Below are 27,961 nucleotides of genomic sequence, written 5' to 3'. Positions count from 1 at the left end.
CTGATGAGGGAACTGAGTTATGGAAAGGTCATTTGCCGAAGTCAGTCATATAACTAGTGACAGAAGCGGAGTCTAAGACAGTCTGGCTCCAGAATCCATGTTCTCCATAATTATGCCATTCTCAACTTAAAAAGCACGAAATATGAATGTTAGCCTCAATGCTAAAAAAAGACCTTATGTTTGTATACCATGTAAATTTTCATCCAAGAATTTTATAGTATCTTATTTTTTTATTTTTTGCTTTTTTTTTTTTTAGGCCCACACCTATGGCACATGGAGGTTTCTAGGCTAGGGGTCTAATCGGAGCTACAGCTGCCAGCCTATGCCAGAGCCACGCAACACTGGGTCCAAGCCGCGTCTGCAAACTACACCACAGCTCACAGCAAGGCCAAATCCTTAATCCACTGATTGATGCCAGGAATCTCATGGTTCTTAGATTTGTTCTGCTGTACCACGATGGGAGCTCCTATAGTATTATGTTTTTAAAGTTTGTTTCTGTGTACTTTATAGAGTCAGAGAGTTGGTAGAAAATGATTTTCTAAATCTAAGAAAGGGAGGTTTTAGTACTACTTACATTACATGTGGTTGAGAGCCTAGAAACTTGGAAGAACAACTTGAGAAGAAACTTCAAAGCCTGAAACACAAGGTTTAAATAAAATTTCTAGTCTAGCATGTAAGACTTAGTCCTGGAGATAAAACCTGGATAAGCAAGTTAAATTTGAATGAAAGATTCTTAGGTTTCCGAAATTCTAAAGATGGCAAACCATCTTCTTTCATATTTATCGAAAGTAAGCAGTAAATTCATCCATATGTAGTGCCTTTAAATTAGAAACTTAAAGTACTACTCCAGCGTAGTTCTAAAGATAGTGTTTGTTGTCTGGTAAAAGCTTAGAAAAGTGTATTCCCCACAAAAGAGAAGTTCTTCATTGCCATTTTATTTTTTATTATCATTTAAAAGGTAACAGAAAAAGGGATGTCTAATGTAAACTTATAGCTCAGACCTCATGTGGGATAATTTATTCCAATATTTTCTGTAATTTAAAAAATTTTACTCCTCAAACACAAAAAAGGTTTCAGCATTCTGATTCAAATTGGCAAAGGGCTGAGCGACCCTTTAAGCTGCCCTGAAGGACGCATAGCAGACTGCAAGCTACCTAAAAAAAAAAAAAAAAAAATGAATAAGGAAGACAAAACTCCCATGAGGTAGAGTGTCCAGATGAAATGGGCATTTTAGATTTGTCTCCATTCAACTTCCAATGAAGTCAAAATCATGGTGTCCTGCCCCAGAGTGAGTTAAGAAGAGAACATTATCTAGAAATGCAGATGTGGCAGCAGAAAGGTCTGCAAAGGTAAGTAGAGGACAGAAAGGTTAGACAGAAGCCTTCAAGGCCAGTGACAATCACCCTTTCAAATCCCCACTTACCTTACTTCTGGAACCTAACACAGGAATCATGGAATGTGGGCTGAGCATGGTTTGGGGTGAGGATCCAGACCTCACAGAGCTGAACTTTCTTCAACCACAGGCTTATTCTCTAGTACAACACTCTAAAGGGAAACAACATTAAAAGTATATTTTCTTAATCTATCACTGAATGGGGTGATGCCTTTTTTTTTTTTTTTCTTTTTAGGGCCACACCCATGGAATATGGAAGTTCCCAGGCTAGGGGTTGAATCAGAGTTATAGCTGCTGGCCTACACCACAGGCACTGCAACGCGGGATCTGAGCCACATCTGCGACCTACACCACAGCTCAAGGCAACGCTGGATCCTTAACCCGTTGAGTGAGCCCAGGGTTGAACCTGTGTCCTCATGGACACTAGTAGGATTCATTATTGTTAACCCATGACGGGAACTAAGACAATGCAATTTCTTTGCAGAGAAAGAAAAAAGGTTCTGATGTTTATTGTTGTACAGGGAAAGATTTTCCAAAGTAAGCTTAATACCATATGGGATATGGGTGTCCTCAAGTGAATTAGCATCCTGGGTTCAGTGAGTTTCCAGAACAGTCAAAGCTTAGGAATTGTGTTCATTCACCTCTACACTACCAGTATCCTGACTGATATGGTTCTGGGGTGGTTTGAAAAAGTAAGTATTGGAAATCCCTCCTATACACAGTCTGCCACAGATCTCTAAAGGTGCTGAGTAGTAAAGGTGCCTCCTTGTGAGCTGGGCTTTATTGAATAGGATGCTGTCTTGGTCCACCATTCATGATGAAGATCAGGCAACAAGACATAAGATTAAGCTGTTAGGGCACCATGCTTTTAGTACTTTAATGAGGTGGGCCTGGGCCATTGCAAATTCCCTGGCATGAACTTGCCCCATTCACTTTACCTGCAGAGGGTAGTAAAAGCTCATTTTTCATTCAGAGCCTTTCATTCACGGACATCTGAGATCAGGAGCAGGATGTTTGCTCTTGGAAGAAGAAACAGAGATCTAATTTGTCACCAGAAGGAACAGTGAGTGGTCTCTGTCTGAAAGTCCAAAGACTTGCCAATTTGGCACAGCTCTTTTCTAGGAGTAGCCATGTAACCTTGGTCAAACCACCTAATCTCTTGGAGGCCCAGGTTACCCAGTGGTCAGAAGAGTTTTAACAGGTTGGTTACTGAGGGCAGGGTCAGAACTAGATCTCAAGGTTCTCTAACTTGGGTGGGTTCTTTAAGACCCAGGGAGCGTCACAGTATATTTTCTTTGGTGTCCAAATGAATTAACCATTATAAATCCCTACACTCTCTGAAGAAATTAGTAATCTGGGCCACAGATCTTAATCTAAAATGTGATAAAGTGTTATTTTAGCAGATGTGGAGAAGAAATGCTCTAGATTTGTGCTGATATGGTAGCTACCACCATGTGTGGCTATTTGAATTAAATTAAAAAATCAATTCTTCAGTCATGCTAGCCAAATTTCAAGTGCTCAGTAGCCACATGTGACTGGCATCTACTGAACTGAACAGTGGAGGCATAAAATTGCAGGAAGTTCTATTGATCGGCACTGACCTAGACTTTTACCTAGACGATGGACTGTGGCTGGTTGTCCCTTAGTGCAGGTCAGAGAAGCCTGTGCCCCAGAGAGACTGTGTTCATCTTTGGGGAAAGAAAGTGGATTCAATTCCATCTGCACACAGCAGTGCAAGAAACACTTCAGGAACAGGATGCTGACATTGGACAAGAGCTTGAGGGAGCTGGGGAGTTTAGAGGAAGTGGTTAGGAAACAGCTGAACCATCCTGAGCCATTGGTCTTGACTAGACCTGAGCTTTTGTAGGACACAGGACCCTTAGTTCCTCTTGAGGTTTTCACCCACGCAAAACTGACTCCAATAGTAGAAAAGTGTGAGAGGAGAAGGACTGCCCTAATCCCAAGGAAGTCAAGGGACCCTCTCAGCACTGAGCGATGGGAAAAAAACTGTCACATTGGGCCCATTTCACAGTAGGGAAAGTTGTTACATAGCCAGACAGTGGCAAGAGAAGAATACAAGTGCAAAACAAGTCCAAGGGGAAACCGCTCTGACAGTCTGCTCCTTATGAACAGGACTCTGTGGCCAAGCTGGCTTATGTTTTGAGGTTTAAGCTTGAGTGTCGTAAGAGAGTATGGGTGAGAAGGTGAGAAGGCTTTTCTACAGGTTTGGCACACTGGTGCCACCTTGCTTGTCAATCCTGCCACTAGGGGGCCATGCATGTGGGGAAAGGAAGAAATCAGAGGTAGACGGCGAAAAGACTAATTTTAGCTGCTGTCTGGAAGGCATCTGTGAAGGGAGTCAGCTTTCTCTTCTGGGTCTTCTTGTAGGTGCAGCTGCGGGGGACGACACGGAGGACGCGAGCACGGAGTTCACCGACAGTATTGAGGAGGAGGCTGCGCACAATAGCCACCAGCAGGTAAGTCCGAGTCAGGTTTGGGGCCCCGGGGTGGAAGGCTCATAGCATTCGGGGTCTGGGGGTCTCCTGAAGTCCTTGTGGACCTGGAGCAAGAAGCTATCTTTTTACACAAACCACTTCTCAGTCTTCTTCCTGTCCTCCCCAAGCTCCCCAGCCACCTCGCCAACTCCTACCTGCACTCTATTTTTCTTTCCAATCCACCCGTTTTACTCCTTCTATCTTGTGCTCCTGCTCCCTGCCCCCACCCCCCACCTTTGCCCTATGTACCATCTATAGCTATAGCTTCAGAAGAATTTTTGCTTACAAGACCGTGGACACTTACCCTCTTGGGCTTTTGCAACTGAAACACATCACAGAAGACAGGGAGTCATCGAAGGGCTGCTTGGGGAGGTGCAGGCCTAGGACCTGCTTCAGGAGAATGTTCTCTGAGAAATTCCAAGAGAATTGGAATGATTCCAAAGCAGGAATCATTCTTGATGATGTCTCATTTTATGAAAGAGAACTTTGTTGGGCAACCTGACAGCCTGTCCAGATTGTGACATTTCAGTGACCAGCAGATGACACTTCAAAAACAAGCCCCTGTCAAACCTCAGAACTTGGTACCCAAGGCTGAAGCACTGTTCTCACCGACCATCAGAACCGGCATGTTCTTGAGCTCAAGAGTAGAATGTCCTGGACCTCAGAGACTAAGTCACCGATGGTAATGCCATAGCATCAGTAGAACTCCTATGTGTCTCTACATTTCCCAGTGACATCGAGCTATCATATGTCCTAAAAGGACCAGGCATGTGACTCTCTGATTTGTAAGAAGAAAATGGATCATTCTGCAGAAGCAGCTGGGCTTTTCCAGTGATAGCTTCCTTGGAACTATTGGGAAAACTGTAGGAGAAATGAAGCTTTCTGGGTCTACCTCTTCAGTTCCTGTATAAGAAAAAAAGGAGACATCTTAATAAACCAACAAAAAGAGCTCAAGTGAGCAATCCCTAAATCTCACAGGGCTTGGTACAGTCTTTGGCTCTTGAGGACATGAGCATTTGTCTGCAATACCTCCCATCCTCATCACAGTTTCTTTACCTTCCACCAAGATCCCCTTTGTCACTCTAGACACACATGACCCTAATTTCTCCCTTGAGTTCCTGCATGAGTACCACTTCTCTTTTTGCTTGAACAGCTTCTTCTGAGTCCTCCTAACTGATGTTTGTAGCTTTAATTATGTGTACCACTGCCCCTCTGGACAGATCCCTCACCTCTCACTCCCTGATGGCATTGAAGATTTGGGTATGAGAGAGTGATCTGCAGGTTGAGCAAGTGTCTGCTCTAAGGCAGAACAAGATTGGAACATCAGCAGATCACTGATGGTTACTGCTGCTGTGAGACAGCATTAACTTCAGAGTAAACAAACAGGAGATGCAGATAAGAAGAGAGCCACCTTCCTGCAGATGTGGTCCAAAACATCCTGACTGTGGGGATTCTTCACTCCCATTCTCAGTTCCAGGGAAACTGCTCTATAAAGCCAGTTCTTCCTCACCCTTCTTTCCTATAGCCTAGTGTGAGGAAATGACCAGACCACATTTTGAAGTCAGTCCAACCCTGGAATGAACCCTTACATTGGGGTGTTTATATTTCCCTTCCAATGTCTTCCCTGTTACTTGGCATAGGTAGGCAATACTTAATAAATTAGACAAAGTGTATACTTGCTGGATGAAGAATATCTTGGGTAAGCACCATTTTTCTTTGCATCACCTTTCCTTGAAAAATCAGTCTTCAGTTTGGGGAAGGAGGTTATGAAATCATTGTCAATTTACTTCAACTTTTCTGAAGTTCGAGGGTGTGACCCTCCTGCTACCAATTAAATAAAGCTTGTTTTGCCATAACCATTTTGTGTCCAGGTTCTCAGAAATGTGTTTGCATGTCTCCAGGGAACTGGCCTCTTAAGACTGAGCTCTCAGCTTCTGCCGGCTGTGTTCTTAGGAGGTAGACTTTATTCTCAACATTAAGCTCCCTCCCTACCTCAAGCATGCACTTCCCCTAACAAACACATCCAACTTTGTATTCTTTTTAAGGAACACCTAACTTGCCAAAGCAAATTGCTCCATTTTTATTTTTGGTTTCACCCTCCTCAAGAATTCTCAGATCTGGCCATGATGGTAATATCCCCCAAGGTATCGCTCACAAAATTCTACTCTCAGTCAAATGTAAGATCTATAATAAATGCCTAAGAAATTTCTGTGAAAGAAACTAGGGTAATCAATCATTGCCTTTCTTCATTTGAACTTTTGCAACAGAAAAAAAGTTAATCAACAATCAAGATTCAAGTGCAAAGGCGAGAAAGTCAGTGATGAACTTGAAAAAGGATCATTTTTTAATACCCCGGTGCTGTCTGAGTACGAAGTATAGCGTGGGAGATAGGAAGCAGCAAAGCTAAAACAAAACCACTCTATTCAAATAAGAGATCAGATATGAACATGGTCCTCTGTGGAGCAAATGGAAACACAAGCAGTAAAAAAGTTGACTTATATTCCATGGAAGCACTAGAATAGATGAATTAGGAAATCTGAAAAACGACAGCTACAACAACCAACCTGTAAGAGACATAATTAACAGCAGACCTAAAGGATTCATACTGCCACCATGTGTACTGGAAGCCCTGCGGTTTTGAGGAAAAACAATAGAACTATTTTCCATAGATGATAAAGGAAAAAATAATAAAAGGATAGATCCTGAGTCACTTTTCATGCATTTATATTTAAATTTTAAAGATAGGTTAGCCAAAGTAAGCTCCCTTGGACATGGAAATATGAAAACTCAAATTAGTGTGAGAACAAATCTGATCTCTATTTTCTCTAAAGTAAAAAAAACATACCAGATCAATCTTAAGGTCCCTTCTGGTATTAACAATCCATGGGCCTTATTTTTTTTCTTTTTAAAGAAAGTATGTACATTTAAATCAATTGAAGAAGATAACATATATCCAGAAGGCACTTTAAAAATAGATGGTATCATTAAAGTTAGACATTGTTTTTAAGCAGTAGGAACCCTTAAGCTTTAGAAAAGATGTGTCCATATCCAAACCTGATGGCAATGTTTATTTTAGTTTAGTAAGTTGCACAGGGTTTTTATAGAAAGACATTGTCACATAATTTAAATGACGAGAGAGGTTATAAATTTAAAAGTGGTTTCATCCAGTCTGCCTTCAGTTGGTCCCAAGTGCTTTGTGACACACACAGGGATCGCCAGCAGTCTAAGTCTGGCAGCAGAGCCAGAGAGATGAGACATTCCCAGGAGCCTCCCGAATCTCAGGCTTACAACCCCAGTGGGACTGGATGCCTAGGAAATGAGCACTGGTGTCCTGCAGTTCTTTCTTCTTGGACGTGGATGCATATCTTGCACAGCTCTTTACAGCTTCATCTGCTGTGCCATGAATGAAGCGACCCACCACGTTCCTGAAGCCTGGATTTTACCACATTGTTACCAGGTCCAAACCAAAGGTCTGTAGCTTTGTGCCAAGCCAGGCAGCTCTCTTAATCACTGATCCATTTAAGCTCTTCTGAGCCCTGTTTTGTTTAATATATTTCTGACCTCATGAAGGAATAAAGCATATATTTAATTCTGCAAATCATCCCTAATCAGGTGGCCACCAAATGATTTCTGGAGATGCACATAAATATTTTTTTTTGATTTTGATAATTGGGAAATGTTTCTGTGTAGCTAAAATGAACTTGTGACAAGTACAAGCCACTATATTCATAGATAAAAGAAAACAGCATGACTCAGAAATAGCTGAGGGGAAAGGTGGAAAACTGGGACATCAAAATTGACCTGAAGCTAAGTAAAACCCCAAACTGCTGCCACTGAGCAGAAGAAGAAGCCAATATAACATTGGGATATAAGATTAATATTGACTAGATAAGCAAGGAATTCATATACTAACATAATTAGTCATATACTGTGTAGATGATCGTACTCAGGTTTTGGTTTCTACACTTTTGAAAGCATGGGAAATACTGGGGAGGAAACCAAGACGAACAACAAGAAAATCTAAAAGTTAAAAAACTTATTTGAGGAAAAAACCACGTGATCTGCTTTAGTTGAAACATTAAGGAGTAACTTCAAGAGTATACCCCCCCCCCAAAAAAAAAAAAAAGATGGGAAATTTTTTCTGCCTGCTTTCTGTTTTCTGCCCATGTGCTTGGGTCTGTAGAGAGAGTTTGGCTGGTAGCCTCAGCACAGGCTGATAACCAACCAGTGAAACTGGCTGCCAGGCAGGTGGCCTCACTTTAACCTCTCAGCAGTTGTCAACTGTGGTTCTCCTGCTGCCAGTGGAATTAAGGTTGCTTTGTCTGACCTGTAGCTCCACCTATATACTAAATTCTCTGACTCTGACTCTCGATTCCCAGCGCCCAGAGCCCTTCCTTGTAATCATCCTTCTAGGAGCCTGACACAACCTCAGGCTTTGATCTCAGCTGTGATCCTTGCAGTCAAGAGCTCATGTGTTGTGGTGCCGATGATGCTTCCTGACTTGTGAGGAGACTCCCAGGGACTCTCCTCAGGACCCCTCAGGAAGAGAAGAACCACAACATCCACACCCTCCAGTCCTGTTTACCTCATCTGTTTGCATTTGTTTTAAATCTATTGTTTGCTCGTGGCCTCTCCCCAGTCACCTCTGCAATCTCCCTTCCTGCCTCTGGCAGCAGTTCTCCCTGCCTGCGTGCTGCGTCCTCCCACCCAGACCAGTCTCCAGGGCCCTTACGGCTGAGGACATCCTTGCAGGGAGTTCATGTTATGTCTGCCTTTTTCGGTCTCATCAAAGGCTGCCTTTGTGATCTGAGGTTCCTCTTAGATCCTCTTCTGTGACCTAACTTCTTTAAACCACGATTTTCTTTCAGCTCAGCAAGGTGGCTTTGGAGAAAAGCCTGGCAGCTGCGGAGACCCAGAGCGCATCTCTCACGCCCCCTTCCCCGGCAGGAGGGGACAGTAACAGGGGTCTTCAGGAGGAAATGCTCCACCTGAGGGCTGAGGTCCACCAGCACTTAGAGGAGAAGAGGAAAGCTGAGGGGGAACTGAAGGAGCTAAAGGCTCAAATTGAGGAAGCAGGATTCTCCTCGGTGGCCCACATCAGGTAGGACGTGCCCCACAGAAGGGGAGCCTGCCGATCAAGGGGCCACTGTAGCTAAGGGACTCACCTTGCTGCAGCCAAGGCATCAGTGCTGCCACATTGTTCTTGGTCCACATCCCAGGCTCCATGTGTTAATTATTCTATAGATTCTTAGAAAAGTCAGTAATATTGGACAATGGTGATCATCAATAATTATCTTTCAAACTATTCAAATAAATTGGTTTTTTGTTCGTTTGTTTAGGTTTTTTATTTTTATTTTTTTAGGGTTGCAGGTGTGGCATATGGAAGTTCCCAGGCTAGGGGTCGAATGGGAGCTGCAGCTGCCAGTCTATGCCACAGCCACAGTAATGCCAGATCCAAGCCCAGGACTGCACCCTAGACCTACACCGTAGCTTGCAGCAATGCTGTGATCTTTAACCCACTGAGTGAGGCCAGGGATCAAACCCACATCCTCATGGATACTAAGTGAGGTTCGTTTCCACCAAGCTGCGATGGGAACTCCTAAAGTGGTCTTAATTCAACATAAAAATGCCCATTAATAGCCATGCCTATGGCTGTCATGAGTGGCAATCTCCTAGTTATCTGACTAGTATTGCTTTTTTTTGAATTGACTGGAACACATAAGGAGTCTTCTGTTCCCCACGATGCTTCACTGCTGTGTGCAGAGCCAGAACAGTCCATGAGGATGAGGATTTGTGCAGAGGCCCTTCCATCTCCACTCAGCTGTCTCAGCAGCATGAATCGTAAATCATGGAAGAGCAATTTTAATAATCCCTTCTGTTTTATTGACTTTGCAAAAGTGGCAAGTAGCTTATTCACTGACTGGAGTGGCCCCACTCTTGTTAATGGCTTCCCCATACCCACAGAACATGTTTGGGGAAGCTGCCGCTAATGCAGGACTAATCTACTTAGTCATTCCTCTCCGAGGGTCAGAATCATCAGGGGCTGCTGTTTAGAACACAGCTGTGCACACACGTGACTTCTAATTCCTACCCTGTTGTTTCTCTGCCTATTATGTGCCACTTCAATGTCTCTGAACCACAGAATAATATTCGCCCTGAAGAGGGCATTGGCATCCATCATAACGTCCTGTTTCATGTTGAGGAAACTCAGGCCTAAAAAGTTCAAGTAACTTGCTCAAAGTTGCATAATGGCCTAGGGCTAGATCCCTGGTTCCCAATGATTACATTCCAAGCTTTTTCCTCTATACTATGTACTTTGTCAAACAGTTTTTTAAATACTCTTGTTTTATTTATTGCTATGACATTGATTTTTTTGTATTTTTAAAAATTATGGTGATGTGCCAATTTCTGCTGAAAAAGTGGCAAAGTGAGCCTCACACATATTTATACATTCTTTCTCTCATGTCATTCCCCCCCACCCCCCCATCATGTTCTATCCCAAGAGACCGGACACATTTCCCTGTACTCTACAGTAGGATCTCATTGCTGAAGTACTCTTGTAATCATGCAGGTTCTTTTACTCTACATTATCATATTTCTTAAGTCCTGTACACTGGGTTGTGCTGTTGTGAGGCAGAGAGCACATCTCTGATCCTACAGTTGAATATACAGTCCAACCCGATGTAGTGCCCTCATGGATTATTTTCTTTTTTCCCCAGAGTTACTCACCCAAAACTGATTTAACTCTCCCTCCAACATGAAGAAACACTGATACTATAGAAGATAGACTCTATGTAATTAACAGCCCCTCTTTTGAGAAGATTTTGCTGAGCATTGCTTTCATTAGTTTGTATTGTGAAATAGCAGGGTTTTTCTCCAAATATAGAGGTATGACAAAGTATTGAATATTAAATATTCTTCTTTATACCACACACGTGCCCCTTTCTTTCCCCCTTTACACTGCAGTTTTGGCAAAATACCTGCCCTCCTTTTCTCCATTGTGGAACACTCCCAGGAAGTGTCTCTGCTTCTCATGTCCTAAAGTACTTTTCATCCTTGATGCGCACTAGACAAGTCCTGCCCTGTTCTAAAACTTGAGGATTCTGAGAAACAGAGTCTAGGGGCAGAGCCAACAGCAGGTCCTTCAGGCTGTGGATTAGTTACTTCCTTTGCCTCTACTAGGCAGCAGTTCTCAGTTTAGCATGCTTCTAATGTTAGTATTCCTCAGGTCTGTGGCTAGTACAAGCAGAATTAAATGACTTCCTGTTGCAGAACCTGAGCTAACCATACCACATATGTAATTTCATGTAGATATCCAGTAACTCCACTAGGTCAGTGTTAGAGGTAAAGTGAATTGCCTTTTTAAGTAAATTGTCATATTTTTTATTGCTTCCACCCAATCCTAGTGAAAGAATTGGTGGGCAGAAAGGCTGCATCTAGAATATCTTGGTTAAAATTAGTTGTTTAGTCCATTCTCTTTCCTCAGAAAATATGAACATTTCATGCAGCAGGCACTGTGGAGGCTCTCAGGATACAGGGTGAACACGACAGGCAGAATCCCTGCCCTCATGAAGATGATCTCCAGATGTAAAGCAAATAATTATGTATATTTGATAATAGTTCTGATGAGTGTTATTTATTCCTTCTGTGTTCCTAGGTCCCAATTTCTCATCCAATGATTGAAAAATGACCAATGGTAATTAATAGAACTATAGAATCAATAATAATACACTTGTCCCAGGCAGTGTCCTTTTTTACTGTTTTCTTAACGGTATAAGTACCCTTGTTTATTCCAGAGACCACTGAAAACTAGAACATGAGACTGCAAGCACAGGTAAAGACAGCCAGACCAGATGGAGTTCCCTGGTGGTATAGCAGGTTAAGGATCCGGCATTTTCACTGCAGTGGCTCGGTCGCTGCCATGGTGTGGGCTCACCTGGCCCAGGAACTTCCACATGGTTGGGTATGGCCAAAAAAAAAAAAAAAGGGACAGCTAGACTGAGTGCCTTGAGTCCAAGATTTTTAGTGATGATGCTGCCATCAAGTAGCTGTGGAGTGTGGGCAACTTCTAACTCTTCCTGAGCCTTGGTTTCCTTGTGTATCAAGTAAGGGTCCTGCTGTAGGTCCCTGAGAACATTTCATGCTCTGGGGTGTCTCTGAGTTCCTGATAGACTGATCTGGGGGTAAAGGGAGCTCTTAGGAACTTAGGCCAGGACCTGGCCCCTGATTGTGTATGTTTCCTACAGGAACACCATGCTGAGCCTTTGCCTTGAGAATGCAGAGCTGAAAGAGCAGATGGGAGAAGCAATGTCTGATGGATGGGAGATGGAGGAAGACAAGGAGAAGGGCGAGGTGATGGTGGAGACTGTGGTTGCCAAAGGGGGTCTGAATGAGAATAGCCTTCAGGCTGAATTCAGAAAGCTCCAGGGAAAACTGAAAAACGCCCACAATATCATCAGCCTCCTCAAAGAACAGCTGGTGCTGAGCAGCAAGGAAGGGAATAGTCAACTTAGTCGCGAGCTCCTTGTGCACCTGGCCAGGGAAATCGACAGGATGAACACGGGGCTGGTTTGCGCTCCTGGAAAGCACCGATGCCAAGAAGAGGAGGATGTAACCATGAGGTCCTGCCCCAGGCCCCAGAGCCTTGACCTGGGGACTGCCCTCACAGAGGATGCCCACCAAGTGAGTGTGAGGTTAGACAGAATGAAAGACCCTTGGAGCAGGGCCGTAAATGTCAGTTTTTACCTTAACCAGTTCTCCCCTGTGGGTCAGGAGGTACCAAGGGAGGGGCACCTTTGCACCACAAGTAGTGGTGATAATATTCCTCACACAATCGGCCTTTAGAAAGGTTCGTTACAGCATTATCTCCTAAATACTACATGAGTAATTTTCCATAAATATTTGAGTACTTTCCAGATAACACATGAAACATTGGCAGCAGGCGACAAGACTTTGTCTCTGCCTTTCAGGTACTCATTATGGTCGGGGGAAATGGGCCCAAACCAGATCACTTCAATAGGATGCAGTATAGGGGTGCATGGGGATTTAAGGCAGCCAGATGAGTGGTGTATAATGACATCTCTTCCTTATCACTGCCATTTTCACCACAGCTCATCACAGCTGTCTGTTCCTGAGCCTGAGAAGGGGTTCTCAGGATCCTCTTCGGGGAAGGGGCTTTGTTGAGGATTAAATAAAATGGAGAAAGCAGAGGGTTCTGAGAGGACAACTGGGCAGGAATCCAGGGAGAGATGGATTCTTTTCAACCTTCAACAAAGTTTTACTGAGATCTCTTTGTAGATTCAGTTGGCACCTTGCTATGTGCTGTAGATACCGAGGTGCACAAAACATGACCCCAGATCTCCAGGAGCACAGTCTGGAAAGCCAGAAACTACCAATTGGCAGGAGGAGTACTGTGACAGACACATGAATAAAGTCTACAGGGTTCGCAAGGGGAAGCGGCCACCCCTGCATCGGGGATGAGCTCAGACTGCCCTGACCCCTGTGCCGGCTCTTTTCACAGCTGGATAACGGGCCCCAGGCCTGTGACCCTGGGCCTCAGTCAGAATTTAGCCTCCTGGGATCCACCAAGCACCTGCGCTCCCAGTTGGCACAATGCAGACAACGCTATCAAGATCTCCAGGAGAAGCTGCTGATATCAGAAGCCACTGTCTTTGCCCAAGCTAACCAGCTGGAGAAATACAGAGTCATGCTGAGTAAGTCTTTGAAGTTCAGCATCACCAAAGTGTCTGTCTTCTCCCTGGGAAGGTGTATGCTTTGCAGACTTCACTTTTCTCCCCCAACCTCAAAACAAATTTAATCCTGACCATGACCCCAGAACTGTGGAAATGGATACTTAACTTCAATTTGCAGATGGTGGAGAAGAATTAATGAATATAACACATTTGCAGAAAGACTATAGAGAGGAAATGGGCTAACACCTAGATCTGCTGACTGCTGGTATCAACGACAAAACTGCCTTACCTCTCTCAACAAACATTAGTTGTTTCTCTTCTGTTCCTCTTTGTACCACATCAAATTCTTCAAAAATATATCATCACTGTTGATCTAGAATCAGCACTTTCTAAAAGAACTTTAGCAGCGACAGAAATGTTTTGTATCAACATCACATGTAGTTATGGAGAGCATGAAATGTAGCTAATTCAATTTGGAATTTTATGTTTGATTTTAACCAGTTTAATATTAAAATAGTCCCATGTGGCTAGTAGCTACCTTATGGAATAGTGCAGATCTAGATGTCTTGAAACTCTGAATTAGTTCAGCTCCATTCAAATATGTTCCCTGTGAACGAAGCATTTGCTAGTTTCCCGGGGCTTCCAGAGATGATCGTATGCATTGCCTGACTTAACTATGACTGCTCCCAGCTAAGCCCAGGTTATCTTAGGTGACATCATCCACGGCAAAGGGAAGTCCTGCTGCCTGGAGCAGGTGGTCTCTCCTCCCATCTAAATACAAAGAAGCATCTATTCCCCTCTGGATCTGACCTCCCTGCCTCCTAAGGGGTGCCACTGAGAATGAGCATGTATGTGGAAAACTCAGATACCTTGCAATAACCTCTGTCTCTTCCTGAGAAGGTGAATCCCTGGTGAAGCAGGACAGCAAGCAGGTGCAAGTAGACCTCCAGGACCTGGGCTATGAGACTTGTGGCCGAAGCGAGAATGAGGCTGAACGGGAGGAGAGCACCAGTCCTGGTAAGAGCATGAGTGTGACTTCCCTCCCTGGAGTCAGTCTTCACATTTGGCTGCTGTTGGCCAGTCCCACATCCGATGAGGAGGAGGGGTGAGGGAGTGTTCGAGACTGAAGGGGACACAGGACCAGAGAGGGATGGGAAGTTTGGGCAAAATGAGGCTCTGAAAATCTACAATTTGTTTTCAGCATAATGTTGTTTTTTTAATATATGTTCTATCTAACTAATTATTAAAGAAAAAATACAAAGGTCTTTTTATTAATGACAAAACCGGATGAGCTTTGAGGGGAATATGCAAACCTTAAGTTTTTTTTTTTTTTCTCTTTGCCTTTTCTAGGGCCACTTCCGTGGCATATGGAGATTCCCAGGCTAGGGGTCGAATCGGAGCTGTAGCCCCCTGCCTACGCCAGAGCCACAGCAATGTGGGATCCGAGCCGCGTCTGCAACCTACACCACAGCTCACGGCAACGCCGGATCCTTAACCCACTGAGCGAGGCCAGAGATGGAACCCGCAACCTCATAGTTCCTAGTCGGATTTATTAACCACTGAGCCATGATGGGAACTCCTGCAAACCTTAAGTTTTAAACAATTGTTTTTCCATTATAAAAAGCAGTGTGACTATAGGGACAACTGCCAACTTGAAATCAAGGAGAAAAAACACCGAGTAGAAAAGAAGGTGACCACACCTGACTTGCAGGGCTCTTGTGAGGATAAGAAATAATGTGTTTAGAGTTTCTGTTGTGGCTCAGCACTATGTTGCAAACCCAACATAGTGTCCATGAGGATGTGGGTTTGATCCCTGGCCTCGCTCAGGGGGCTAAGGACCCAGCATTGCTGTGAGCTGTGGTGTAGGTCTCAGACATGGCTCAGATCCCATGCTGCAAAGGCTGTGGTGTAGGCCATTGGCTAAAGCTCTGATTTGACCCCCTAAAAAACATAAAAAGAAAGGAAAAAAGAGAAATATTATATTTCAGTGCTAGTACAGTGCCAGAACTGAATAAAGTACTGCTTCAACTTTTGCTCTAGTAAGTACTTTCCTCATGACCAACTTGCCTTCCCTTGAAGGGAGTGGCTACAGCAGCATGCCAGACTTTTCAGGAGGATGTCTTTGTTTTTTCTCAGAGTGTGAGGAGCATGACAGCCTCAGGAAAACAGTCCTAATGGAGGGGCTGTGTTCTGAGCAAGGACACCTGGGCTCCACACTGGCCAGCCCCCCTGGCAAGAAGCCTTTGGAGAACCAGCAGGGGAAGCCGGAGGAGTTCCAGGCATATGGAAAGTCAGAAGACATGTGTGTACTACGTAAGGACATCAAAGACCTGAAGGCCCAGCTGCAGAATGCCAACAAGGTCATTCAAAACCTGAAGAGCCGGGTCCGGTCCCTCTCAGTTACAAGCGATTATTCATCTAGTCTGGAGAGACCCCGGAAGCTGAAGGCTGCTGGTACCCTTGAGGGATCTTCACCACACAGTGTCACTGATGAGGACGAAGGATGGTTGTCTGATGGCACAGGGGCTTTCTACCCCCCAGGGCTTCAGGCTAAAAAGGATCTGGAGAGTCTGATCCAGAGGGTATCCCAGCTGGAAGCCCAGCTTCCAAAAACTGGAACAGAAGGGAAGCTGGCCGAGGAGCTGAGATCAGCCTCGTGGCCTGGGTAAGGAGGCCAGTCTTTGGACCATTACTTGATTGATCATGTCTAAGTTTATGTTTGAAGTAGGGTAGCCCAGGCAGGTAAAAGAGAGAATTATTCTGAAGAGCACCTATTTAAATGGTAGCTCTGGGTCTGAAGAAGGGACATGTGGCCCTTGCTGGGAGATACCAGGTCCCTGGGATTTCTCTTAGGCTTGTATTAGTAAAGCAATGGGATATATAGTATAAGTAGTAAGACTGGAGTCAGACTTCCTGCGTTTGAATCCAGCTCTGGTCCCTAACCAGCTTCACATCCTACTTAGTCTTTCTGAGCCTATTTCTTTACCTATTAAATGAGGATAATAAGAAAACCTATATAAGCAATGGAATATATACAATGGCACATATTACTCCTCCATAAAAAAGCATGAAATAATGCCATTTGCAGTAACACGGATGGACCTAGAGATTATCATACTGAGTGAAGTTAAGTCAGACAAAGACAAATGCCATATAATTTATATGTGGAATCTAATAAAAATGATACAAAACTGATTTATAAAACAGAAACAAAATCAGATTTGAAAACCAATCTTATGGTGACCATAGGTGAGACCACTGGGGAGAGGAGAGAATTGGGAGGGTGGGAATAACATACATACACTACTGTAGAAAGAGATGAAGCTACTGTACAAAGAGCACAGGAAAATTTACTCAATAGTTTGTAATAACCTATATGGGAAAAAAGAATGGGTTTATTTATATGTATGACTGGTTCACTTTGCTGTACCCTTAACACACCACTGTAAGTTAACTATACTCCAATGAAATTAAATTAAAAAATTATAACTCTTGAGAAAACCTATCTCAAAGGGTGGTTATTGGGTTTAAATGAATTGATATAAGTGCTTATAAGAATGCCTAGCATATATTAAAGTTTTCAACACTATTTGCCATAATCATTACTGCTATTGATGCTTTGTGTTGAAAAACACTGGGTAGATGTCCACCTCAGTATCTGTTTGGGTTGTCTCTGCTGAGTAACAAACCACCCAAAGCTTAGTGGCTTCAAACAATAAGTTATGTGGGTTGACTGGGCTTATCTGGGGTAGGTCTTGCTTGGGAGTCTCTAAGGTGGGCTGCCACCAGACGGTGGCTGGGGCTGGAGTCACTGAAATGTTTGGCTGGACCCAGCTTCTTCACTCATGTAGTATGGTGGTCTCAGGGTAGTTTCATTTCGACATAGTAGCTGGCTTCCAAGAGCAGGGAAGTGAAAGTTGTCAGGCAAATTAAGAGCAACCCCTGGACTTGGCACACTGTTCCTTCCATTGTATTATCTTGATCAAGGTGGTCACAGAGCCCACCCAGATTTAAGGAGATGGAGAAAATAACGTCTGCCTGATGATGAAAGAAGGGCACTCCCACCTTGCAGAAAATGTGGAAGGGAAGCCTGAGTAATGGGCATCTTTGCAAAGTACAGTCTGCCAAAATACAGATGGCCTTTGAAATAGAAGACGTGAAAGATCTGTTCAGATTTTTAGTATTTATTAAGTCTCTACTCAGTATTTATTGAGTGTCAATTGTGAGTCTGCACTACACTATATTAAAGCTATCCGGGATGTAAAAATGGCACTGTATTTACCCCCACACAACTGCTTTTTCATTTTTGGACCCATGACTAACATATATGAAACAGTGGAGAAAGAATGGCACACCAAGTCGTTTGATGCAGTAGTTTGTCAGAATAGTATTTACTCTTAAATACTTCTTTTGGTTCAGAATTCAGCGTGGCAGAGTCCCTTAGAGATGGTCTCAAAAATCTCAATAGAAGGCCTCATAACTTAATTTTCACTCTTTCCCATTCTTATTCTTTCCTCTGCTTTTCTGCTTTAGGAAATATGATTCCCTGATTCAGGACCAGGCCCGAGAACTCTCTTACCTACGCCAGAAAATACGAGAAGGGAGAGGTATCTGTTATCTTCTTACCCAGCATGCGAAAGACACAGTAAAGTCTTTTGAGGACCTCCTAAGGAGCAATGACATTGACTACTACCTGGGGCAGAGCTTCCGGGAACAACTTGCCCAAGGAAGCCAGCTGACAGAGAGGCTTACCAGCAAACTCAGCACCAGTAAGTTGGCCACAGGGCTTTGGGACGTTCTCGGTCCCTCCCACAGCTCCAGGCCCTGGTGGCTGCCATGCCTCAACCACAGCCTTTTTCCCCAGGTCCTGCTTCTACTTTATTTCCAGGAGCCATTGCAGGATCAGGACTGGCCAGTGGGAAACACTAAGGAGGAACCATAGGGTTTTACTATGTAAAAATGCCATCATTCATGGAATGTGACCTCTAGGGAAGGAGGCTGAGTCCATCCAGTGCTAAGAGGAAGAAAGGGAGAAGAGATCACAGGACTTCGCTGTAGCAGAAAGAGCCCTGAACTGAGAATTATAAGACCCAAATTCTAGCCTCGAGGCTGCCATTAAGCTGTTGTGGGCCAGTGACTTTACCTCATGGTATCTGTTTCCTCAGTTATTGTGGTATCATACACGAATGTAATTTGAACACAGATAAAGCACCATGCCATTTTGGTTTAGGCACTGAATGTCATAGTACAAGGGCTAGGAATATTGTTAACTATTTAAATCCTTTACTTAGAATTTCCTGAGAGCACCTGGAGGAGTACAGCAGAGTCAGTTTTGGGGGTCAACCATCCCACATCCGGGGGCACAGGTACAGAGGTGGAACAGGGCTGCTTACCAGCCCCTAAGAGCAGGAGTAGGTTCTACTTGAAAGCTGTGATGGGACACAGAGCCGTACATCTGGGAGTCTGTGCTAGGCTTGGAGGCTGGAATGTTTCAGAGGAAGCTGCTAAGTGCCTTAGAAAATTTTTTTGTATTATTAATTTAGGGCAGAGAAAGTCATGACGGTGATCATGGAAGGTCAGCCTGGTGAGCTTAGGAGAGCCTGCAGGTCTCTTCTCTAAAGAAGCAGTCAGTTCTCCCAGCATCATTCTCCCACACAGCCTGGACACCCATAGAGTGTCACTATTCTGCTCCCAAATAGGCTCCTGCATTTATAATGTGTGAACTGAGACCTGTTTAATTTCTTATTGTTTCTTTCTGAATTTGATTTGCAGAGGATCATAAAAGTGAGAAAGATCAAGCTGGACTTGAGCCGCTGGCCTTGAGGTAATTCAAATAAGATCTGGTAAAAGAATCAGGAACCGGCCCAAGGGGTCAAGGGTACCTGCAGCTTCACAAGTCGGGGAGGGGGAGGGAAACTGTTTGTAATTAATTCATTTATTTGTGGAACACCTTACTGTTGTTTTAACCTAATTCTTTACTCTCTTTTGATAAAGTCCTGTTGATTTCTATTTGTATATTTATCCTCCAGGCTTAGTAACCTACAACCAGTCTGACCTTAAAGTAAACTATCCGGGGGAGCTAGTTTGGCATCCCCAAGGATCTCCTCTGCTTCCCCTCTGTGTGTCTAAGACCAGGGTGTGCTTTTTTTTTGCTGACTCAGTTTACCCTGAGTTGAATTGGCAGCTGGTTTAATAGTGACCTGATTTCCTTGGGTGGGGGGCGGGGGAAGAATCACCTTACAGTTCCTAGTGAAAAAGGCCTGGACATGGCAGGTACTGGGAGGCTGCGATGCCCGGGGAACCAGCTGTCAGTGAGTCACTGCGTATTATCTTATAATATGCAATAAAATATGGGCTCAGAGTCCTTTGTAGTCACTAGTTCAGTATTGTGAGTGCTTTAGGCCACTTAGTGCTTCTCAAAATATCTGTGGTGAAGGACAAAGTATTTTGTTTTTGTTTTCATCTCTAATCTATCACAGACACACATGGTCTGTACCTCAGTCAACCCGATGACTCTGCCTCTGCTTACCATACTCTTGCATATTGTGGGAGTCCCACACTGCTCTGGGTTTCTCAATACTTACCTTCCATTTCTGAACTTATCTTGATGGAGACTGGGAACCAACAGTTCTCAGACCCAGCTGTACTGGGACCACATTTTAAGCAGCAGTGCCTTAGAGGGCTAAAGAGCCTCCCTGCTAGTCCTCAGTGTAGCATGTGGCCAGTGAACTCGGTAGCTATGGCCTCCCCTCTCTCTGCGCCTGCTCCACTCTCCACTCCTAATTGCAGGTGGGTTACTCTTTGCAGGAACGGTCCCCTTGACTTATGTGGCTTTACCCATGTGCCTGAGTCAGGACCAGCTGGTCCAGTGACCTTGGTTTCACCATTATCCTCCTTCATTCCACTAGGCTCAGCAGGGAGCTGCAGGAGAAGGAGAAAGTGATTGAAGTCCTACAGGCCAAGCTGGACGCCCGGTCCCTAACGCCCTCCAGCAGCCATGCTTTGTCTGACTCCCACCGCTCTCCCAGCAGCTCCTCCTTCCTGTCTGATGAGCTGGAAGTCTGCTCTGACATGGACATAGGCAGCGAATACACACACTATGAAGAGAAGAAAGCTTCACCTGGTCACTCAGGTAACCTCTACTTTCTGGGTGGCACCACCTTTACAGGCCAAGAGGAGACTTCCAGAGCCAAGCCTTATAGATGCACCTTGGTGTGTATCGGGCCGAACCATGCCAAGCACAGGTCCCAGTGGGTCAGAATCTTTGCTTTGCTCCTGCTCAACAAGTTACCCCTGTGGCTGGGCCTCCACCAGCATATGTATGCTGTGGGGCCAGGTGAACCACAGTGGGGAGAAGGACTGCCTCTTGAGCATACAATCTATCTGACTGAGCTCCTTCCTTACGATGGGGTAGCTTATCCCTCCAGCCAGCTGCAGTTCCTGAACCATGTCCCCTGACTATCCGTGGGTGTCTTGCCTGGTATTTTTGGAGGTGCCATCTTCATGGTTTCAGGCTCTGAGACCCACTACCACCTCTAAGGTGGCTTTCCTCACTGAAGGAGCTATATCTGCAAGGAAGGAATGAACGCCGCTCACAGGCTTGTGCTTAGTGCTTTCCCTGAAAGTAAGGGTCAGCCCAGGTCCCCCTGGTTAAATATAAAGCCAGATTCCAGTTCTTTGTAGACCACCAAACATATTCTTTCATTCATGGGTTTTGTAGATTCCATCCATCACTCAAGTCACTCTGCTGTACTGTCTTCTAAACCATCAGCAACCAGTGCATCTCAGGGGGTTAAGGCCGAACCCAGCAGCAATCCCATCAGCTTGCCTGCTCCCCTGAATCCCCCCCAGGAGGCCAGCCAGGCCCATCCAGGTATGCAACAGCCAGCAGGGCAGGGGTTTCATATCCTCTCCTCCGACTGCCTGTTTGACGTTTCTTCAGGGACATAAAAAGCACCATCAGGGGCTTAAATGCATCAAATCCTAGATGAAATCAAGAAACTATCTGAATTTACTAATTGTGTTTGGCTACTCTTTGTTTTAAATATTTGAGAAAAATAAATAATCCACAACAGACTGCATACCAATTTTCACCAGTAGTTGGCTAATCATTTTAAAATAAGCATGTTCATTTCTTGATCTCATTTCACCCTGGAAAGCAAAGAGGCAAAATATTTCTCCCAGGATCACTGTAGCCAAAGAACAAAGAGAAATTCCCATCTACTGCTCCCCTGTATGTGCTGCCCATTTTATCTGTCGAGGAGCCTCTGCAGTAGGTGGGGCTGCTTACTTCATAGCTGAGGATGCTTCAGGGTCCCCAGACAAGACTCTGTTCATGTTACATTATCATTCATGGATTCATGAATGGGTTGGTAGTCTTTGATATGTACATGGTGTGTATCTCAGACTAGTTAGAGTTGTACATTTCATTGATCTGCCTCTGCTTGTTACCAGGGGTGTGTTGTTCAGTGAGAGCTCCACACCAGTGATGGCAGAGGACAAACCTTGTTCTCCTCTCCTTCTCCCCAACAAGACCAGCTGGCTGCCTTCTGCGTGGTTGTGGTGAGGGTGGACTCGCGTAGAGGTGCCTAAAGAACAGCACTTTCCTTCTGCTGCTGTCTCTCTTGAGGACAAGTGAACCAAAATCTTAAGAATGTGTCCAGTTTTTTTCTGAGCCGAGGCTCAAAGTTTCTGGCAGGAGTGAGAAGCAGCTACACCAGGAAATCATGAGGGAAAACTATTCAGCTAGCACTATTAAGAATTTTTCCCAAATCATTCAAATGTGCAGACAGATTTGCAAGCCATTGTGTCTAAGCTCCTTTGCCAAGGCCTTTATTTTCCTTTGGTGAATGAACACACTGATTTGGGATTCTGGCATTTGTTCCCATCAGTCTTGAACCACACGGATTAGTAATGCAAACCCCCCCCTCCCATACACACACCTCCTAGAATACTCCTCCCCTACTGAGGGTGAGTCTTGTTGCTTTCAGAAGAGTTCTAGGTGTAGGGAGGATCTTGTCATGGGGGCCAGGACCAGCACATGTGAACAGCAGCACCCTAGTAGGGCTTTTGGGAGAGTTCCAGTAGACTCTCCAAGTCCAGATGGCAAGATGGGGCCCACAGGTGCCTGGGTTACAGTAATGCCCCCTTGCCTTCTGTAGCTAAGTGTTTTCAAGATGAGTATGTTTATGCAGGATAGTCCTGGCAGGGAAGGAGGAGGAGCGGGTCAGCCAGGCCAGCCTCTTGGGTAGCAGTGCCTCTCCTTGGCCATCTCAGTCATCACCATGTTGAATGATAGACACTCCCCACGGAGACATCTGGTCAGGGAATAGGTTTCATCTTCTCAATCTTTCACCCATTTTTCCCTCCCTTTCTCTCTAATGATGTATCTCCTTTCTCCCTAACTTTCTGTTTCTAGGCCTTCATTTCCAATCCATACCCACGCGGGTTAGCCTTCCCCAGGCACCACTGCCCTCAGCTCCACCCAGCTTCCTGCCTGTCAGCTCTGCTGGCCCTCCCCTGCTTGGCTGCTGTGAGACACCCATGGTCTCCTTGGCCGAGGCTCAGCAGGAGCTGCAGATGCTGCAGAAGCAGCTGGGAGAAAGTGAGCACTTCCTGCCGCATTCATGTGCTTGTGAATGATGGACCCACACTGTGTTTTTTTGCATGGCTTTGGCTGGATGGCAGAGTGTTAAAAAATAACACGGGGGTACGCATTATCAGTGGATGATTGAAGGGGAACTGTGCTTGCTGTTTTTGGAAATGTATTCACTGTTATCTTTCTCGTGTGTGCATCTCGTAGGTATATATGTTCATCAGGTCCTAGAACTATGCTCTCCCACAGCTGACAGTGGGGGTACCTTCCACCAGGTGTGCTGAAGCCCTGACACACTGGCAACATGTTCACTGGCAGGGCACGAGAGAAAGTTTTGTGCATTGCCTATGCAGGATGAAGTGGCTGGAAAAAGATGGCCACATTCAGTAGGATCCTTTCTGTCACCATTACATCCTCCTGCCATGAAATGCTTTTAATAAGTTTCAAATCCTGACATCATCAGGATAGGGGGAAAAGGATAGAAGAAGAGGGATTCAAAAGGGTGCCAAACCCCACTTCCCCTTGCACAAGGTTAATTTTCACATCTACACAGGTAACACATGGGCAGCTAGAGCCAGAAGCACAGGCTGTGATATCTGATGGTGAATTCTGTCAACTTCCTCAAAGTTCTTTTATGTTATGAAGTCACAGAATTCATAGACTGTGTACAGTCATCTTTTAGAGAAAGGTTTGATGTACATATGGGCTGGATGCCTCATCATAAAAATGTGTGTGATCATTTATAGCCTAAAATAAGGAAAGAACTTTGCATAATGGATTCACTCTCTAGTTGTGCTTTAAAAACTAGATATCAGTTTGAAATTACCACAGACCACACTCTGTACCTATAAAGAAGCTCGGTGTGCCAAAGATTGATGGCAGGTTACCATGCAAAGGGTGTCCAGTGACCGAAGACCACAGCTGAGAATGTGTGTACCTGAAGGCCCGACTGTCATTTGGACCGCTCTATTTATAAACCATGAGAATGGATAAACTGTCTACTCTGACACCTGTTTGATTTCCAGAACCAGCTAGACTAAGAGCTTGTACATCTTCCTTTCAGCAGACAGTGATGTCTAAGAGGTTACCTTCTGGTATCAGTGTTATGCAGGTACAGCAAGCTAAGCTTACCTATCAACCTGTTCTCGCCTTGTATGACAGGCAGAGCCACAGAAGGGGACCAAGGCTCCGGGAAGTGCAGCTCCTTGTTCAAGGCCACTAGTAAGGGAGAGAAGTAGGCCTGAACCTTGGTCTTCGAGTCCCACTTCCATGTTGCCATTATACCTTTGCTATCTAGGATGGTTTTGTTACCATCTTGCTCAAAGCATAGAGCTTCTAGCTCGTGAAGACATTCTGGGGTCCCCTTGCAACAATCTTTTCTCTCTCTTTAAAGATGAGAGAAAGACGCAGTTCACTCTGACCTAGAACTTGCCACTACAGCAGTTCCAGAACCAACACAGTTGATGGATAACAAATCTGTTCCATGACAAAAGGCAAGAATGTTCTCTAGGTCACTTTTCTTTTCCTTCCCTCCTTTTCCTTCATCTTCCCACAATGTCAGTTGGTCTTGGCCCAGAGGGAAAGACAGAAGGAGAGCGCTGTGCATGAGAAAGGGTCTGATGATGGGGGCTAAATGGGGGTCATAGCCAGTCTGTGTCACTGACCAGAGTTTGGATGGTCCCAGCCTTGGTGAGGAGGCTTGTAGCTGTTTCTTTTGCCTGCGGAAGCACAGCGTTCTCCAAGCAATCATCACTTACCAGGGCTCCTCCTTTGCTTTAAACCAAGCTTCAAAGTGGAGAGTGGTGCATGGCAACTTCTCAGGCCACTAGGGGCTAAAACCCTCTTGTGTAAGAGTCTGTGTGGTATCTCTGCATGGTTTCAGGGCATGTGCTCTGCACTGTGTGTCTGAGGAGACAGGAAAATGAGGATTCTGATCACTGTTACTGACAGACTTGGAAAGTAAGCTGACCCTGTTGAGAAAGCAAGCTGATTGTCAACAACCACCCATTTCCCCCTTTGTCTTGCATGGGGTTGCACCTGAAGAGGGTGTGAAGGAGTAAGGGAGCCATATCTCTTCGAAATCCTGACTGTAATTTAGATGTTTACATCTTTCATCACCCTCTTAAATTCCCAGTGATCCCAGTAAATACCTAGTATTTTGCAAACTGGTGAGTGAGAGGCCCATGACAATATCTATCAAACTTTCCTGCTTATTAGAATCAGCTGGGATGATTTTAAACATCCAGTGCCCAAGCTGTAGCCCACACCAACCAAAGCAAACGCTCTGGGGACTCAGGCATCAGCACATGTTTTCACAGTGTCTCAGATGATTCTAGTTTGTAGCAAATCCAAGGAAGTTACAGAGGAGGATCCAACCTGGCAGGTGCCACTCACATTAATCCCTCAGGGCAGGGCGGGCACTTGGTTGGAAGACATGATGACCTCACTCCTATTTCTTAGATGGAGCTACCTGTTTACTCTGCTGCCCATGCTGATAAGCCCTGGAAAAAAGCAGTCTTCTGAATGTGAAATCCTAAACCTGCCCACCTCTTTCCTCTCACCCCCAAGCTGGGCTTCTTTTTACAGAGAAGCAGACATGATGGGCTCAAGGGAAGGCCCATGATCTCATAGGACCTATGAAAGCAACAGCCTATGAAAGGAAAGGTCCTCCCTCCCTCCATGGAAGGGTGTTCATGACTCTTTAGACACGAGTGATAACATATTTCAGTTCCTTGAATCACAGTGGCTTAAGTCCAAATAACCCCTTTCCTAACAGAGACGCTCCCCCAGCCTCAGCAAAGAGCTCTTGGTCTGGGCTAACTGGGGCCACCACATGTAGCTGGATTTATGACCCCTTTCTCCTCTGACGGCTCCAGGGGAAAACTGCAAAACCTGGCACTTAGCTTCTGGGGACAGCAAGACTCACAGGGAAGGAAACATATTCCTCGTCACAGGTGTGCTCAGTGCTATAGCCCGTCACAGCCTCAAGCCCTGTCTCTCCGGTGGGTTCTACTTCAGGAGCTTCCCTGGACTCTATCATGAGGATTATCATAGGAGCCAGGACAGGGCCACTGGACTTTTCTCTGTGTCCACTGCTGACTTTCCAAGACGTGGCTCACCCCCTACCACTTGGTGTCTTCTGCTAGCAAGTATATGGGGTGAGAGTTGTAGCCTCTGGGTTGTGAGCCCTCATCTGATTGGTCTTGTGCAGTGGACTGGGATCTCTGCTAGCCGATGAGTCCCCTTTAGTGTCTGTTCTTAGCATGCACACGCTGCCTTGCTGAGCCCTCTCTTCTGATACACTGCTTCTCATTCATATGTTTTTCTGTGCAGGTGCAAGCACTGTTCCTACTGCTTCCCAAGCCACGCTGCCAAACAGCCACTTAGAAGCCAACTCTTCCCACTACCTCAAACCTGCCCAGCCCCTGTCTCCTCCAAGGGGCACCACAGAACTGGGTGGAATACTGGAGCCTGGACACCTGGGTAGCAGTGGCCAGTGGGACCTGATGAGGCCTCAGAAAGGGAGCATAAATGGGGACCTGTCCTCATGTTTCTCCATGTATCAGCTCAACTCCAAACCCACAGGTAAAGCACAAAGCCCTGAAGGGTCAGATTGCTCAATGAAATCTCAGGTAGGATCCACCCTTTGCCTACCTAGGGTGGCATTTTTCATTTCTCCCCTAGTCTCTGGCTCACAGACAGGAGATAAAATGAAAGGGCCCCATCAATGATTAGTCCTTTCGAAGTGCATCCTTCATGCTCCCTGCCCAGGCCCTTGGTGCAGAGTGGGAGGTGTGAGAAAGTCAGGGGCCACCTCTGTGCTCTCACTTTCATGACCTCTCTCTCCCTACATCCTGATCCCCTCACTGCTCCCTCTCAGACCTTCCAGAATGCCAGGCACCAGCCTTCACAAAACATTCCTCCATCAGCCAGCAGTTGTGACAGAAAGGGGGGCTGTTTCTACACACCTCCCCACCCACAAATAAATCCCAGTTCACACTCCCCCTCTCCCTCCTAGCTCTCCTAGTCAGGTCATCTTCCTACCTGGAGCGGGGTGACTCTGCAGGTAATGCTGGGATGCTGCTCAGGTCCAACAGGAAGAGAACTGTGATTTTCAGGACAAGGCTGCATCCAGAGCAAAGTGAGGCATCGGGCTGTGGTCTGTCATTAGCATCCCTCCCACTGATCTTCTCTGAATCTTTTTTTCTTTCCTTGGGGGTGTTTTTCTCCCTTCTCCTCAGGCTTCAGATGCCTGAATCAGTGTAGACGCTCCTTTGTTCCTGCCATATTAAAATAAATTTGAGGGGAGCGTTCCGTACCAGTCATTAACCACATAGGATGAGCTGACATAACGGACCAGCCTTTACCTTAGGTCTTCTCTCGAAGGGGGAAGGAAGGGCTTGTCTCTTGCTAAAGAACATCCATTCAAGGGGCAGTAAGAGGAAAGGTAGGATCCTAGGGTCAGGCTCACGGTCAACTCAGGGAAGGGCCACCCCTTTCCAGGGCCTAGGCTGAGCTCCACCGTCCTCAGCTGCTTTTCTAAATCCTGGGAAACCCCTGACACTTCCCAGTTACCCTGGTAAGTGTACACCTACACTGACAGCTCCCTTACAGGTACCCCTGTATGGGAGGAGGCCCATGGGGCTGCCTTAGCACCCACTGTCCTGCATCTGAAGCCAACTGGCTCTTTAAACAGAGTCAGCTCAGCTCCTGGGTGCCCAGGTGAGAGGAGGGTGATGGTCAGGGGAAGCTGCTGAGAGGCCAGTGAGGCCAAGCCCCACCCCCC

The 27,961-nt window shown here is 45.4% G+C and overlaps 1 protein-coding gene and 1 long non-coding RNA gene across 10 annotated transcripts in view; one reads left to right on the top strand and one right to left on the bottom strand.

Moving 5' to 3' along the window:
- The window catches only part of PDE4DIP (phosphodiesterase 4D interacting protein), a 214,513-nt gene that overhangs the window by 163,880 nt on the left and 22,672 nt on the right, over positions 1–27,961 (top strand). For 2 of the 9 annotated variants that reach the window (XM_047784872.1, XM_047784870.1), the window contains 12 exons: positions 3,782–3,870; positions 8,757–8,989; positions 12,135–12,570; positions 13,409–13,601; positions 14,481–14,597; positions 15,717–16,245; positions 18,114–18,349; positions 19,353–19,404; positions 20,489–20,712; positions 21,301–21,453; positions 22,999–23,184; positions 26,509–26,760. In XM_047784872.1, coding sequence (XP_047640828.1) covers positions 3,782–3,870; positions 8,757–8,989; positions 12,135–12,570; positions 13,409–13,601; positions 14,481–14,597; positions 15,717–16,245; positions 18,114–18,349; positions 19,353–19,404; positions 20,489–20,712; positions 21,301–21,453; positions 22,999–23,184; positions 26,509–26,760 — 2,700 coding nt within the window. Of the gene's footprint in view, positions 1–3,781; positions 3,871–4,146; positions 5,745–8,756; positions 8,990–12,134; positions 12,571–13,408; positions 13,602–14,480; positions 14,598–15,716; positions 16,246–18,113; positions 18,350–19,352; positions 19,405–20,488; positions 20,713–21,300; positions 21,454–22,998; positions 23,185–26,508; positions 26,922–27,961 lie in introns of those variants that run through there. The other 7 variants (XM_047784873.1, XM_047784865.1, XM_047784864.1 and 4 more) reach the window with 5 other exon arrangements.
- Positions 1,887–27,451, bottom strand: LOC125129773 (uncharacterized). Its single transcript, XR_007135541.1, has 4 exons — positions 27,220–27,451; positions 24,933–25,080; positions 4,193–4,791; positions 1,887–3,953 (listed from the first exon to the last, which is right to left on the bottom strand). It is a non-coding gene; the product is annotated as an uncharacterized LOC125129773 (long non-coding RNA).

This window comes from Phacochoerus africanus, chromosome 6 (genome assembly GCF_016906955.1).
Source record: "Phacochoerus africanus isolate WHEZ1 chromosome 6, ROS_Pafr_v1, whole genome shotgun sequence".
Lineage (NCBI taxonomy): Eukaryota > Metazoa > Chordata > Mammalia > Artiodactyla > Suidae > Phacochoerus > Phacochoerus africanus.
Note: the sequence above shows the minus strand (reverse complement) of the source record. Positions and strands in the feature narration are given on the sequence as shown.